At 39.8% G+C, this 15,523-nt stretch overlaps 1 protein-coding gene across 9 annotated transcripts in view; it reads right to left on the bottom strand.

Moving 5' to 3' along the window:
• Positions 1-14,673, bottom strand: part of LOC106567792 (kinesin-like protein KIF13B) — an 82,362-nt gene extending 67,689 nt beyond the window's left edge. For 5 of the 9 annotated variants that reach the window (XM_082968563.1, XM_082968461.1, XM_082968577.1 and 2 more), the window contains exons 1-2: positions 14,485-14,673; positions 13,514-13,874 (exon numbers count right to left, since the gene is read on the bottom strand). In XM_082968563.1, coding sequence (XP_082824689.1) covers positions 13,514-13,583 — 70 coding nt within the window. In that variant the 5' untranslated portion in view covers positions 13,584-13,874; positions 14,485-14,673. Of the gene's footprint in view, positions 1-13,513; positions 13,875-14,263 lie in introns of all 9 variants that reach the window. The other 4 variants (XM_082968517.1, XM_082968489.1, XM_082968480.1 and 1 more) reach the window with 4 other exon arrangements.
• Positions 14,674-15,523: the final 850 nt, after the last annotated feature.

Below are 15,523 nucleotides of genomic sequence, written 5' to 3'. Positions count from 1 at the left end.
ATAATTCTTAAAATAATTATGTTTTTTGTGAACGTTTATCGTGAGTAATTTAGTAAATTCACCGGAAGTTTGCGGTGGGTATGCTAGTTCTGAACGTCACATGCTAATGTAAAAAGCTGTTTTTTGATATAAATATGAACTTGATTGAACAAAACTTGCATGTATTGTATAACATAATGTCCTAGAAGTGTCATCTGATGAAGATCATCAAAGGTTAGTGCTGCATTTAGCTGTGGTTTGGGTTTATTTGACATTATATGCTAGCTTGAAAAATGGGTGTCTGATTATTTCTGGCTGGGTACTCTGCTGACATAATCTAATGTTTTGCTTTCGTTGTAAAGCCTTTTTGAAATCGGACAGTGTGGTTAGATTAACGAGAGTCTTGTCTTTAAAATGGTGTAAAAGAGTCATATGTTTGAGAAATTGAAGTAATAGCATTTCTAAGATATTTGAATAACGCCCCACGGGATTCCACTGGCTGTTGAGGAGGTGGGACGATTTCGTCCCACATACCCTAGAGAGGTTAAATAAAGGTTAAAAAATAAATAATAATTAAGCGCAAACCAGATGGGATGGTGTATCGCTGCAGAATGTTTTGGTAGCCATGCTGGTTAAGTGTGCCTTGAATTCTAAATAAATCACCAGCAAAGCACCATCACACCTCATCCTCCATGCTTCATGGTGGGAATCACACATACGGAGATCATACTCTACGTCTCACAAAGACACAGCCGTTGGAAACAAAAATCTCAAATTTGGAATCATCAGAACAAAAGGACAGATTTCCACCAGGCTAATGTCCATTGCTCATGTTTCTTGGCACAAACAAGTCTCTTCTTATTGGTGTCCTTTAGTAGTGGTTTCTTTGCAGCAATTCGACCATGAAGGCCTGATTCACACAGTCTCCTCTGAACAGTTGATATTGAGATGCTTCCCAGACTTCAAGTAACAGACACATTTATTTGGGCTGCAATTTCTGAGGCTGGTAACTCTAATGAACTTATCCTCTGCAGCAGAAGTAATTCTGGGTCTTCCTTTCCTGTGGCGGTTCTCATGAGAAAGAGTTTCAACATTGCGCTTGATGGTTTTTGCGACTGCACCTGAAGAAACTTTCAAAGTTCTTGAAATTTTCCGGATTGACTGACCTTAATGTCTTAAAGTAATAGACTATCATTTCTCTTTGCTTATTTGAGCTGTTCTTCACATAATATGGACTTTGTCTTTTACCAAATAGGGCCATCTTCTGCATACCACCCCTACCTTGTCATAACACAACTGATTAGCTCAAATGCTTTAAGTAAAGAAATTCCACAAATTAACAATGCATTCCAGGTGACTACCTCATGAAGCTGGTTGAGAGAATGCCAAGAGTGTGCAAAGCTGTCATCAAGGCAAAGGGTGGCTACATTGAAGAATCTCAAATATAAAATACATTTTGATTTGTTTAAACATTTTTTGGGTTACTACATGATTCCATATGTGTTATTTCATAGTTTTGATGTATTCACTATTATTCTACAATGTAGAAAATAGTGAAAATAAAGAAATACCCTGGAATGAGTAGGTGTCCAAACTTTTGACTACTGGTACTGTATGTAAATGTGATTTCAGTTTTAGATTTTTAATACATTTGCAAAAATTTCAAAAAAGCAGTTTTTGCTTTGTCATTATGTGATAGTGTGTAGATTGATGAGGAAAAACTGATGTATTCTAAAATTAATTAAGGCTGTACTGTAACAAAAATGTGGAAAAAGTAATTGGTTCTGAATACTTTCCGAATGCACTCTATATCCTGGTGCCTATTCACCTTACCCATGTACATATCTACCTCTATCTAGTATACCTGCACATTGTAAATATGATACCGGAACTAACTCTGTATATAGTATGCTTACTTAGTGTTCTTCTTATTTCGATATCTTGTGTGATTTTGGTCTCCCTTGTTTTTTTAGTATTACATTGTTATTGATTACTGCATTGTTGGGGTGAGAGCTTGCAAGTAAGGCATTTCATTGTATTTGTGCATGTGACATTAACTTGAATATTGGGTGGGTGTCATTTCATAGAAATATAATTCATAGAACAAACCTATCCATTCAGACCAATGCAATTTAGCTGGTACACCATTGAAATTGAAATGTTAAATGCTAATTACTACCAGAAAGATGACATCCGGTCCACCAAATGGTGAATGTCAACTTAAATAGTAATGTCTATTCTATTCTAATATTTATATGCTATCAATATGTTTCCTATGGAGGATTGACAGTATAACTTAAAACAGATATTCCCATTCTAGTCAACATTCTCCGATGTGTGGACCATCAACCATATGTGGTACCATTTGAAAGTTAAATTATCAGACAAATCATGACATACGTATTCAAGAGCATGTTGTGTCTCAACCGATTGTGGGCACAGCACAAAAAACCTTAGATGATGTAAAATAGGGTCTAAGCTATAACATATTCGAATATGAATAAAATATGAGTTCACATTTTTAGACAATGGATGGTTAAAAGTAAAAAAGATACTATTTTCATGGGAAATTTTTTTTACCATGTTTTCGTGGTATGGTGGGGTATGCAAAATGGGTCAACGTTGAGCACCTTTATCTCAAATGTTTTGTCATTCAGGTGCAAAAAGACCCTTTCTGAGCACTTCTACAATGGGCAAATATGCATGGAAGATTTAATTCAAATCAGAAAGGGGTGATGTCAAAAAGTGATTGAATTAAAATGGATTTACCCATATATTATTATTAGTAGTATTCTAATATTAATTACATAACCCACCGCTGCTCCCGAGTGGCGCAGCGGTCTAATGCACTGCATCTCAGTGCTAGAGGCGTCACTACAGGACCTGGTTAGATTCCAGGCTGTATCACAACGGGCCATGATTGGGAGTCCCATAGGTCGAAACTCCCCAAATACCAAAGAAGACTCAACGCTGTAATCGCCGTCAAAGGTGCTTCAACAAAGTACTGAAGTGAAGTGTCAGAATAATTATGTAAATGTGATTTAACCAGGGTTATAAAATTAGCAAAAGTTTATAAAAAAAATATTTTTGCTTTGTCATTATGGGGTATTGTGTGTAAATTGACGAGGAGAAAAAACGATTTAATCCGTTTTAGAATAAGGCTGCAACGTAACAAAATGTGGAAAAAGTCAAGAGGTCTGAATACTTTCCGAATGCACTGTATATGCTATGTACAAAGAGGCTATTTAGTCTTGGCAGAAACCTTTGTTAAGTGATTGGTGGCCGGTGCTGGGTAGCCTAGGCCCTGGCTTGTTGCCTTTTCTCTTGAGAGTTGAGCTGTAACTCAATCAATAACTGTAGAACAAAGTGTCTGAAACCATTACTCCTCCTCACACAAATACCTCATGTGATGTGGGACATTGACTCAACCACACTTTGACCCTGACCCTCTGATGCCAAACCATGACTCACTACTTGGCCTTGGAGACAACAGCTATCACTTGCACCACTCAGGCTCAGCCAAATGGCTCAGTACTACTTACTTGATTGGAAGATGTTGCTGACTGTCGCAAAAACCAAGTTTGCGAATTCAATTCCCACAAGAAACATACCTGATCAATGACCATGTAGAAATAATGTTACTTTAGCCAAACTGGAAAGAGAATAAAAAGAAATCCCATTAAATAAAAGAGATCCCATGATATCCTTTGCTGAACTCCCAAACTGTTCTACGGCCACATTGAATGCACAATGATTTTGGCTAAGGCCCTGTCAGTTAGTACATGGTGTAGCCTAGCGGTGCATCTAGAGGCCGAATAATCCCTTTCCACATTCAGCTTCCTCATTTCAATTGCCACCCTGCATCCCACTGCTGGCTTGCTTCTGAAGCTAAGCAGGGTTGGTCCTGGTCAGTCCCTGGATGGGAGACCAGATGCTGCTGGAAGTGGTGTTGGAGGGCCAGTAGGAGGCACTCTTTCCTCCGGTCTAAAAAATATCCCAATGCCCCAGGGCAGTGATTGGGGACACTGCCCTGTGTCGTCTTTTGGATGGGATGTTAAACGGGTGTCCTGACTCTCGAGGTCATTAAAGATCCCATGGCACTTATCGTAAGAGTAGGGGTGTTAACCCCGGTGTCCTGGCTAAATTCCCAAGCTGTCCCTCATACCATCACGGTCACCTAATCATCCCCAGCTTACAATTGGCTCATTCATCCCCCTCCTCTCCCCTGTAACTATTCCCCAGGTTGTTGCTGTAAATGAGAACGTGTTCTCAGTCAACTTACCTGGTAAAATAACAATTAAAAATTAGCACACTTTTACCATATTATGACGTAGCCTAGATTTAATCTGTACTTGACTATGTAGAAAATGATTCCTCACTGTATTCTTAGTCACATGGCAGTAATATTTCAAAAAGTAAATCATTTTCAACACCCCTTGTTTCCTCTTGGCCTGTGGGGTCTAATATTGACAATTCAGAAATGTTTTACCATAGACAGAAACACACAAAAACAAATTCACAGCTAGGCTATAAACACTAGAGGTCGACCGATTATGATTGTTCAACGCCGATACCGATTATTGGAGGACCAATGTAATAATGACAATTACAACAATACTGAATGAACACTTATTTTAACTTAATACAATACATCAATAAAATCAATTTGGCCTCAAATAAATAATGAAACATGTTCAATTTGGTTTAAATAATGCAAAAACAAAGTGTTGGAGAAGAAAGTAAAAGTGCAATATGTGCCATGTAAGAAAGCTAACGTTTAAGTGCCTTGCTCAGAACATGAGAACATATGAAAGCTGGTGGTTCCTTTTAACATGAGTCTTCAATATTCCCAGGTAAGAAGTTTTAGGTTGTAGTTATTATAGGACTATTTCTCTCTATACGATTTGTATTTCATATACCTTTGACTATTGGATGTTCTTATAGGCACTTTAGTATTGCCAGTGTAACAGTATAGCTTCCGTCCCTCTCCTCGCTCCTACCTGCACTCGAACCAGGAACACATCGACAACAGCCACCCTCGAAGCAGCGTTACCCATGCAGAGCAAGGGGAACAACTACTCCAAGTCTCAGAGCGAGTGACGTTTGAAACGCTATTAGCGCGCACCCCGCTAAATAGCTAGCCATTTCACATCAGTTACACCAGCCTAATCTTGGGAGTTGATGGGCTTGAAGTCATAAACAGCGCAATGCTTGAGGCATTGCGAAGAGCTGCTGGCAAAACGCACGAAAGTGCTGTTTGAATTAATGCTTACGAGCCTGCTGGTGCCTACCACCGCTAAGTCAGACTGCTCTATCAAATCATAGACTTAATTATAATAACCACACAGAAATACGAGCCTTAGGTCATTAATATGTTCGAATGCGGAAACTATCATCTCGAAAACAAAACATTTAATACGTAACCGTTCCGTATTTTATCTAACGGGTGGCATCCATAAGTCTAAATATTCCTGTTACATTGCACAACCTTCAATGTTATGTGATAATTACGTAAAATTCTGGCAAATTAGTTCGCCACGAGCCAGGCGGCCCAAACTGTTGCATATACCCTGACTCTGCGTGCAATGAACGCAAGAGAAGTGACACAATTTCACCTGGTTAATATTGCCTGCTAACCTGGATTTCTTTTAGCTAAATATGCAGGTTTAAAAATATATACTTCTGTGTATTGATTTTAAGAAAAAGCATTGATGTTTATGGTTAGGTACATGTTGGCGCAATGACAGTCGATTATATGCAACGCAGGACAGGCTAAATAAACTAGTAATATCAACCATGTGTAGTTAACTAGTGATTATGATTGATTGATTGTTTTTTATAAGATACGTTTAATGCTAGCTAGCAACTTACCTTGGCTTCTTAATGCATTCGCGTAACAGGCAGGCTCCTCGTGGAGTGCAATGTAAGGCAGGTGGTTAGAGCGTTGGACTAGTTAACCGTAAGGTTGCAAGTTTGAATCCCCGAGCTGACAAGGTCAAAATCTGTCCTGTTCTGCCCCTAAACAAGGCAGTTAACCCACCGTTCCTAGGCCGTCATTGAAAATAAGAATGTGTTCTTAATTACTTGCCCAGTGAAATAAAGGTGCAACATTTTTTATAAATCAAGTTTTTTTTTAACAAACCTTTTTTTTTTTTATGTACATCGGCAAATCGGTGTCCAAAAATACCGATTGTTATGAAAACTTGAAATCGGCCCTAATTAAAAATCGGCCATTCCGATTAAATCAGTCGACCTCTAATAAACACACCCATACACATTCCATTTCAACCACAATAAGGGCTGTCTGATAAAAAATAAAATGTACAGTACTAAGGGTAATATACAGTCGCAGTCAAAAGTTTGGACAGAGGATTTCATTCTGATTCGATAATCCTCACAGCTGTCATCCAATCACAATATTTATGCAAATTAGACATATGACATATTTGAGGAAAGAAACACCTTACTCTTGTGTTCACAACGAACTGGCGGGGAAGTTTGAATGGCTAAAGCTTCTCTGGTGTGATGTGATCAACCAACTTCATGAGGTAGTCACCTGGAATGCATTTCAATTAACAGGTGTATCTTGTTAAGTTACACAAATTAACTTATTTCCTTCTTAAATGCGTTTGAGCCAATCAGTTGTGTTGTGACAAGGTAGGGGTGGTATACAGAAGATAGCCCTATTTGGTAAAAGACCAAGTCCATATTATGGCAAGAACAGCTCAAATAAGCACATTAAGGTCAACACGTAACATTTCAAAAACTTTTAAAGTTTTGTCAAGTGCAGTCGCAAACACCATCAAGCGCAATGATGAAACTGGCTCTCCTGATGATCGCCACAAAAAAGGAAGACCCAGAGTTACCTCTGCTGCAGAGGATAAGTTCATTAGAGTTACCAGCCTCAGAAATTACAGCCCAAATAAATGCTTCACAGAGTTCAAGTAACAGACATCACAACATCAACTGTTCAGAGGAGACTGCGTGAATCAGGCCTTCATGGTCGAATTGCTAGAAAGAAACCAATACTAAAGGACACCAATAATAAGAAGACTTGCTTGGGCCAACACGAGAAATGGACATTAGAGATCGGTGGAAATCTGTCCTTTGGTCTGATGAGTCCAAATTGAAGATTTTTGGTTCCAACCACCGTGTCTTTGTGAGACGCAGAGTAGGTGAACGGATGATCATCGCATGTGTGGTTCCCACCATGAAGCATGGAGGAGGTGGTGTGATGGTGCTTTGCTGGTGACACTGCTTGTGATTTATTTAGAATTCAAGGCACACTTAACCAGCATGGCTACCACAGCATTCTGCAGCGATACGCCATCCCATCTGGTTTGTGCTTAGTGGGACTATCATTTGTTTTTCAACAGGAGAATGACCCAAAACACCTTCAGGCTGTGTAAGGGATATTTGACCAAGGACAGTGATGAGTGCTTCATCAGATGACTTGGCCTCCACAATCACCCGACCTCAACCCAATTGAGATGGTTTGGGATGAGTTGGACCGCGGAGTGAAGGAAAAGCCTCAAGTCTTCTTGGGTATGACACTACAAGTTTGGCACACCTGTATTTGGGGAGCTTCTCCCATTGGGGAGTGTAGCTGCACAGCTATTTTCAGGTCTCTCCAGAGATGTTTGATCAGGTTCAAGCTCGGGGTCTGGCTGGACATTGAGACTTTTCCCAAAGCCACTTCTGCATTGTTTTGGCTTTGTGCTTAGGGTCATTGTCCTGTTGGAAGGTGAACCTTCACCCCAGTCTGAAGTCCTGAGCGCTCTGGAGCAAGTTTTTATCTCTCTGTACTTTGCTCCGTTCATCTTTCCCACGATCCTGACTAGTCTCCCAGTCCCTGACCAAGGCTCTTCTCCCCTGATTGCTCAGTTTGGCTAGGCGGTCAGCTCTAGGAAGAGTCTTGGTGGTTCCAAACTTCTTCCATTTAAGAATGATGGCCACTGTGTTCTAGGGGACCTTCAAAGCTGCAGAAATGTTTTGATACCCTTCCCTAGATCTGTGCCTCTCTGAGCTCTATGGACAATTCCTTCAACCTTGGCTTGGTTTTTGCTCTGACATGCACTGTCAACTGTGGAACTTATATTGACAGGTATGTGCCTTTACAAATCATGTCCAATCAATTGAATTTACCACAGGTGGAATCCAATCAAGTTGTAGAAACAGCTCAAGGATGATCAATGGAAACAGGATGCACCTGATCTCAATTGAGTCTCATAGCAAAGGGTCTGAATATTTAGGTAAAGGCATTTCTATTTTGTATTTTTAATACATTTGCAAAAATTTCTAAACTTGTTTTCACTTTGTCATTATGGGATAGTGTGTGTGTAGATTTATGAGACTATTTATTTAATCCATTTGCACTGAATCTACCTCAATTACCTCGTACCCCTGCACATCGACTGGTACCCTGTGTATATAACCAAAATATCGTTACTCATTTTGTATTTATTCCTTGTGTTATTATTTTTCTATAGATCTCTTTTTTTTCGCTCTGCATTGTTGGTGCACTGTCGGGAAGGGCTCGTAAATAAGAATTTCACTAAGTATTTCACTGTTGTTTACAAAGCATGTGAAACTGTAAGCGAGGAATTTTTATGTAGAAGGACCGAGAAGCTCAATCCTGGTGACTTTTAAAAAGGAAATTCTACTCCAAAATGACTTAAAATAAAATTATGCTGACACCATCTAAAATATAATTTTCACCTCCAGAAATGAGCCCAATAACATATTGGTTAAATTATGTTAAAATATTGGATCATGCATATAACCCAGCGGTTCTCAATCCTGGTCCAGGGAACACATTTTTGTTTCATCCCTAGCACTACAGAGATGACTAAAATGATCAACTCATCAGGCTTTGATTCGAATCAGGTGTGTTCAGTTCAACTTAAACACCCCCCCCAAAAATTCTGCATTTTCCTCAATTTCTTCTATTTCTATAGTTAGAATTTAATAGTGCGAACTTAAAATACAGTGTTGCTTGACATTACAACGAATGAAAATATCAGGGAAGCGTTATTGTTGTCAGTGTTGCCTAACATTTAAAGTTCTCTCTTAGCTAATTCATGTAGCTAACATATTTATGCTTTGCGTATTCCTCTTTGATTTAGAAGATACTGCTGCACAAACATGCCGATTTAGGTAGCACCATCCCTGGTATTATCAGGCTGTATAGCTAGTTACGTTTGCTCTGACTCAGTACATTTATTAGCTAGCTAGCCAGCTAACTAGCGATTAGCAGAGGTGGGACCAAGTCATTGTTTTACAAGTAAGTCTCAAGTCCTAAACTTTGAGTTGAGTTGTAAACAAGTCATAATGTGCTCTTCACCAAATGTAATACCATTTCATATCATATATTTCATAAGAGTAATAGTTAGTATATTATATTTATGCAAATCATGAATGCTTTAAAAAAATATGTATTACTTTCCAAATAAACATATTTCCATGGAAACACATGGGTAGCCATGACAAAAAGACCCGTGATTGATTCATTTTGAGAAGAGTGAAGACACCCCATCCACTACTGGAAAGGAGGAAATCTTGAGGTACAGACCTACCGCAGGTAAATTAATGAGTATGGTATACAGTTATTGCCGGTCCTGAATGTCCATCAGCATAATTTTGTAAAAATTACATTTTGTTTAATATGAAATGTTTGTACAAAAATCATTTTTTATATTTTTCTCAGATGCAGCGTATGTTGCTATTTTTTCCTTTTACAAAAAAATGTTACTTCCGGGTTTAGGAAGCAGCAATTGCTAATTAAATGACGGAGTGTAACTTAAAATGTGTTAATCTACAATATATTATTAGACATTTCAACGTTTGAGCTATATATCTAAGGCTTGCGAATATAACTTAAGTCGCAATCGGAATAATTTTGGTTAAAAAGTGAAGCGCAAACAGGACCGCTAAGCAAACTTGCTTGACCTATGTAAAATGAGTTTTATAGTGGATGTTCGGCTTCTCTCGTCATTCGCTATTGAACCAAGCAAGCCATACCTATGAAGATGATATATTCTGAATCGGGCGGGTGGAGAAAATTCCACGGCTTTCAGTCTTCAATAGACCTCACACAAGCGGGCCATGACTAGGAAAACTATATATTCTGAATCAGGAGGATGAAGAAAATCCAGTTTTGTATTTATTTAACCTCTATGGGCTAGGTGGGAGGCTTGCTTAACAGCCAGTGTAATCCCGTGGCACGATATTCAAATACCTTAGAAATGCTATTACTTCAACTTCTCAAACATATGACTATTTTACACCATTTTAAAGACAAGACTCTCGTTAATCTAACCACACTGTCCGATTTCAAAAAGGCTTTACAACGAAAGCAAAACATTAGATTATGTCAGCAGAGTACCCAGCCAGAAATAATCAGACACCCATTTTTCAAGCTAGCATATAATGTCACATAAACCCAAACCACAGCTAAATGCAGCACTAACCTTTGATGATCTTCATCAGATGACAATCCTAGGACATTATGTTATACAATACATGCATGTTTTGTTCAATCAAGTTCATATTTATATCAAAAACCAGCTTTTTACATTAACATGTGACTAGCATTCCCACCGAACACTTCCGGTGAATTTACTAAATTACTCACGATAAACGTTCACAAAAAACATAATTATTTTAAGAATTATAGATGCAGAACTCCTTTATGCATTCGCTATGTCCGATTTTAAAATAGCTTTTCGGTGAAAGCACATTTTGCAATATTCTGAGTAGATAGCCCGGCCATCACAGGCTAGCTATTTTGACACCCACCAAGTGTGGTACTCACCAAACTCCGATTTACTATTAGAAAAGTTTGATTACCTTTGCTGTCTTCGTCAGAATGCACTCCCAGGACTTCTACTTCAATAACAAATGTTGGTTTGGTTCCAAATAATCCATAGTTATATCCAAATAGCGGCGTTTTGTTAGTGCGTTCAAGACACTATCCGATGGATAAAGAAGGGTGACGCGCCCGATGCGTTTCGTGACAAAAAATGTCAAAATATTCCATTACCGTACTTCGAAGCATGTCAACCGCTGTTTAAAATCAATTTTTATGCTATTTTTCTCGTAAAAAAGCGATAATATTCCGACCGGGAGTCGTTATTTTCGTTCAAAGAGAGAGAAAGTAAACATGGTGTCGGCTCGTGCACGCGCCTCCAGTCTCATTGTTCTCAGATCGACCACTTACAAAATGCGCTAATGTTTTTCAGCCAGGGCCTGCAAAGCCACCATTCATCTTTCTGGCGCCTTCTGAGAGCCTATGGGAGCGTTAGAAAATGTCACGTCATGCCAGAGATCCCCTGTTTTGGTTAGAGATGATCAAGAAGGCCATGAAATGGTCAGAGAGAGCGCTTCCTGTTTGGAATCTTCTCAGGTTTTGGCCTGCCAAATGAGTTCTGTTATACACACAGACACCATTCAAACAGTTTTAGAAACTTTAGGGTGTTTTATATCCAAATCAAACAATTATATGCATATTCTAGTTACTGGGCAGGAGTAGTAACCAGATTAAATCGGGTACGTTTTTTATCCGGCCGTGCAAATACTGCCCCCATCCCCAACAGGTTAAGAAGCAAAATGAAAACAGCATTTTTGTCAAGAAAATTGTTGCATGTGCTGCATTGACCATGCAGACTGAACACAAGTGTCTCATGGTCGAGGAATAACAAACGTGCTCCTTGAGTGGCAGGGGAAAGGTCTGTGTGGAAAGCAGCATATACAGATAGAGATGACTCAAGTAGCAGAGTAAACTATACAATTGACATTACACACGGCGTGTCACATTTAACAAACATTCAAATACTGTTATAGAAGGTAAAGTAAAAACCCAAATGGGTTCGTGCATCAATAATGATATATCGTAAAATAAGCTATACCACCCAGCCCTATTTCAAATGGTGTTAACTGATTTGGCTCATGCAATGGAATGTATTTTTTGCAATGTCAGTCGAGTTGAATCAAGAAATCACAGCACATATTTATGGTGCACTTCCCGTTTCAACCTCCTCGCAATGGCCGCCAGTCTACCCATTATGCCATCATTAACTTGAATGGGGACGCCCGTTATATTCATTCCACTAACGCCATCCAAAATGCCATTACCGTCACAGCCCTAGTTTGTGTGCGCGTCAGCTCTAAGCAAAGGCTACGTTAAGACCACACAGAGTTCACTGGTAGTACGGATCAGTGTGTGTTCATACACCTGCTAATCATGTTATAACCAGTTATGACTGTTCAATGACTTTCAGGAATAACATTGAGATCTTCCTTTTCTCAAAGGAAATAGAAAAAGAATATCTGAGGTAAAATGCAATGATGAGTATTCATCTCATCTTTCACCAGATTCTCTCCAGTACCAGCAAATGTTCCACTGGCACTTTTGCTTTCTTCCATGCGGTAAGTGAAACACTGGGCTTGGTTGGTGGCACAATGGGCATGACATCAGTGTGGAAATGGAAAAGCCATGTCTATGCTGTGACTGGGATGGAGCCGATGAGGCTGTTCTTCGAAGGCCTAGCCTCTCAATAACTCCTCTACGCCATGGGAACATGGTCAGTTATGCAAAGCTAGCAAATAGTCCTTTCAAACTGACTCCCTTCCTGCCTTTGTCCAGCACAGCCAGAGACCAGCTAGCTCCGACTGACTGAGACACACACACACACACACACACACACACACACGCGCCAAGGTTGAAAGAGAAATATGATGCCTTGCCAAAACACAGGGGACACATTGAGATGTCAGTGACGTATAAACCAAACTTAAGGTTCCATCAACAGTGTGAAAGAGAAAATTATGTTATGTTCTGATTTATATGGTTATTAGCAAATCTATTACAGTTTATCTTCAAAGAAGAGGCTTCAGTCGATGATCTGTTTTGGAGGGAATCCAACTCATTCGTAGACAGTGGGCTACTATCAAAATGGACAAGGACACGAGTACTTTGGGATATAACTGTCTGAATGGATACATACTGATACTGCCCTGGTCTTGTTTCGTTGCATGCTAAACCGCTTTGGTTGGAGGCTACCAGAGCGAGTTCCCCCGTCTTGTGACCGATTTCTACACTCTGTGAAAGGGCACGTGACATGGTCCGCTACATTGTAGCTACACTCAGTATTTTCCGCGTCAATAGACTCCTGTTCTTCCAGTTATGTTCTCCCACGGCTAAATTCCACTAGGCACACGGCTAAAATGTCATTTCCTTCCCCTGAGCGGCATTCATAGCCCGAATTATAATTTTAAGAATCATTTCAGTGCGCGCGCACAGATTCATTAACTGGAGGCACGTCACTGTGCATTTATTATAGCGGCTTATGTTATGAAATGGTGACTACACATGTTCAGGCCGATCACATTAACTTCTTGAATAGGCAGCTAGTTTGTGTATTATGGGCCAGGGTGTCCAAAACCATTTAGTATCGTGGATTTTAGGCCCGTTTCACAACAACTGAGCCGAGTGTTAAGTCATCAATTTAGCGATAAGCCAGAAAATGCTACTCACCTCTCCTGTTCATAGGACGAACACGGACTGCGACCTTCACATTCGAGTCGTTCAGACTGGTCTCCCCCATTGTGTCCACTGTCAGACGGACAGACAATGCGACTGTCTCGGCGATAAGTTACAGGACCTCTCCAAAAGATAAATGATCCCCAATGGACTCCAGTCGAAGAATCATCCAGAATCCTTGATATGTGGTGCCAACTGCCTGGTCAGCCAGCTAAGTTAGTTACAAAGGTTCGTCCTCATATATTGCATTTTCCATCATCACACAATGGCTTGTTACCAGGAGGGAATTATCTCCTTCAGCAAATCTTCAATAAACAGCTATTCTCCAGATCATGCATGTCCCGAGGGGTTTAATCTGTAAAATAAAATCCAGAAAATACGTCAATAAATGCTGAAAACAAGTAATATCTATGATGAGTTTCACACAAGACAAGAGTCCACACGTTAGCTGGTGCAGCAAACTAAGTCGCTAATGCCGGTTGTTTTTGCGATGTAGACATGCATTTGGCATTCACCTGTTAGCGTTAAAAACTCAGCTAAACAATTTCAATTAATAGTTCATCGGCTAACGCGTAAAATTGCATATTCATGGTTACCTTGGCTATGAGCTAACCAAGCGAAATGATCGTTAGTTTTGATACACTAATTTAACCCTGTGACATCTTGCCCTCGGAAAAAACTATTTTCTGTCTTCAAACAGAATGACAGCAACTATTGATTAAAGGACACACCCAACAAGCATACCTAATAACTGAATAGTTTATACCATGACAGTTTCCATATGCAAACAACGAAATATATTTGCTTTGCGACCGAGCCCCTTGGCTGACAAAAATGAGCTAGTTAGCGAGCTACATAGCTAATAATGCAATGCTAACGGGCTAGCTAGCCAAACAGCTAACGGGCTGGGTCGAGGGACTCAACTTCGCGATGTAGGTACAAGAAAGTGCTAGGGCTCAATCTACCGGCTAACGACACTGTTCCATGTTTTAAATTACACTCTTCTTCGGAACGGAGAAGTGGTTTGAGATGAATGTCTCCGTTGTCTTCGCCAATGTTTCCACCTGTTTGCCGAACAGCTCTCTGTCTCAGCACCGTGTTCTATTCCGACGATTCTGTCCGCGAGCTCTCAACCCAAGGATAACAAAAAGAAACCGGGGATAACCTCCTGCCCGCCCCTTCCGGTAGGGAAGGTCGGTAACAAATCTTGAGCAAAGTTTCACTGCATTAACATTGCAGAAAGAAACGTGATTTTTGTCTTCGAAAACAGTCGTATCATGATTAGTTATCTGTCACTTGAAATAAATTAAATGTTTTTCTTACGTGAAATACATTATATTTAAAAGTGCAACGTTGAAGAACATTGTAGAAAGAAAGGCCGACAGACTCCCTGGCCATAATGATAAGGTCAAACATATGTAAGGTTTTGTGTTGGTAGGCCACACAAACCTATTTAGGCTTACAATGGATTTGTTTACAATAGGCTAGGCCTACATGTTGCCCATTGTTGATCGTAGGTATAATGTTGTGTGTTTGACCACCACATTCCTCATCTACTGTACTGTTTAATTTGATGAATGTCAGTCAGTGCTAGCTGGCTGCCAACAAAGCAGTGTTGTCACCATTTCTCTGTCAATCATAAAACACAATTCCATGACCGCCAGAGTTAATCATTTATTATAACTAGTTGGCACCCTACTTGTGACTGAGTCAACTGGCCTATAAAAGAAGGATCATCCCTTACAACACGCCTATAATTCATCAATGCAAACATATGTCAGGGTCCAAAAGGTCATATTTTCAAGGGCCCTGTTCTGCAGGTCTTTGGTGCTTCCTGGTTCAATGTTAACCACATGGTGTGACTGCTGGCACCTTATGCAACTGGGTAGTTGACCTGCATGGGTCAGTGATAAAGAGATCTATGCAAACTAAAGAAATAGTTTCAAAACAAGGAAGGGGACATGGGACAACTGCTGCTTATGTTTATACAGTAGAAGGGATTTT

Source organism: Salmo salar, chromosome 01 (assembly GCF_965601325.2).
Source record: "Salmo salar chromosome 01, fSalSal1, whole genome shotgun sequence".
In the NCBI taxonomy this organism is placed as follows: domain Eukaryota; kingdom Metazoa; phylum Chordata; class Actinopteri; order Salmoniformes; family Salmonidae; genus Salmo; species Salmo salar.
The sequence above is the reverse complement of the archived record's forward strand: the minus strand, read 5'-3'. Positions and strand labels throughout refer to the sequence as shown.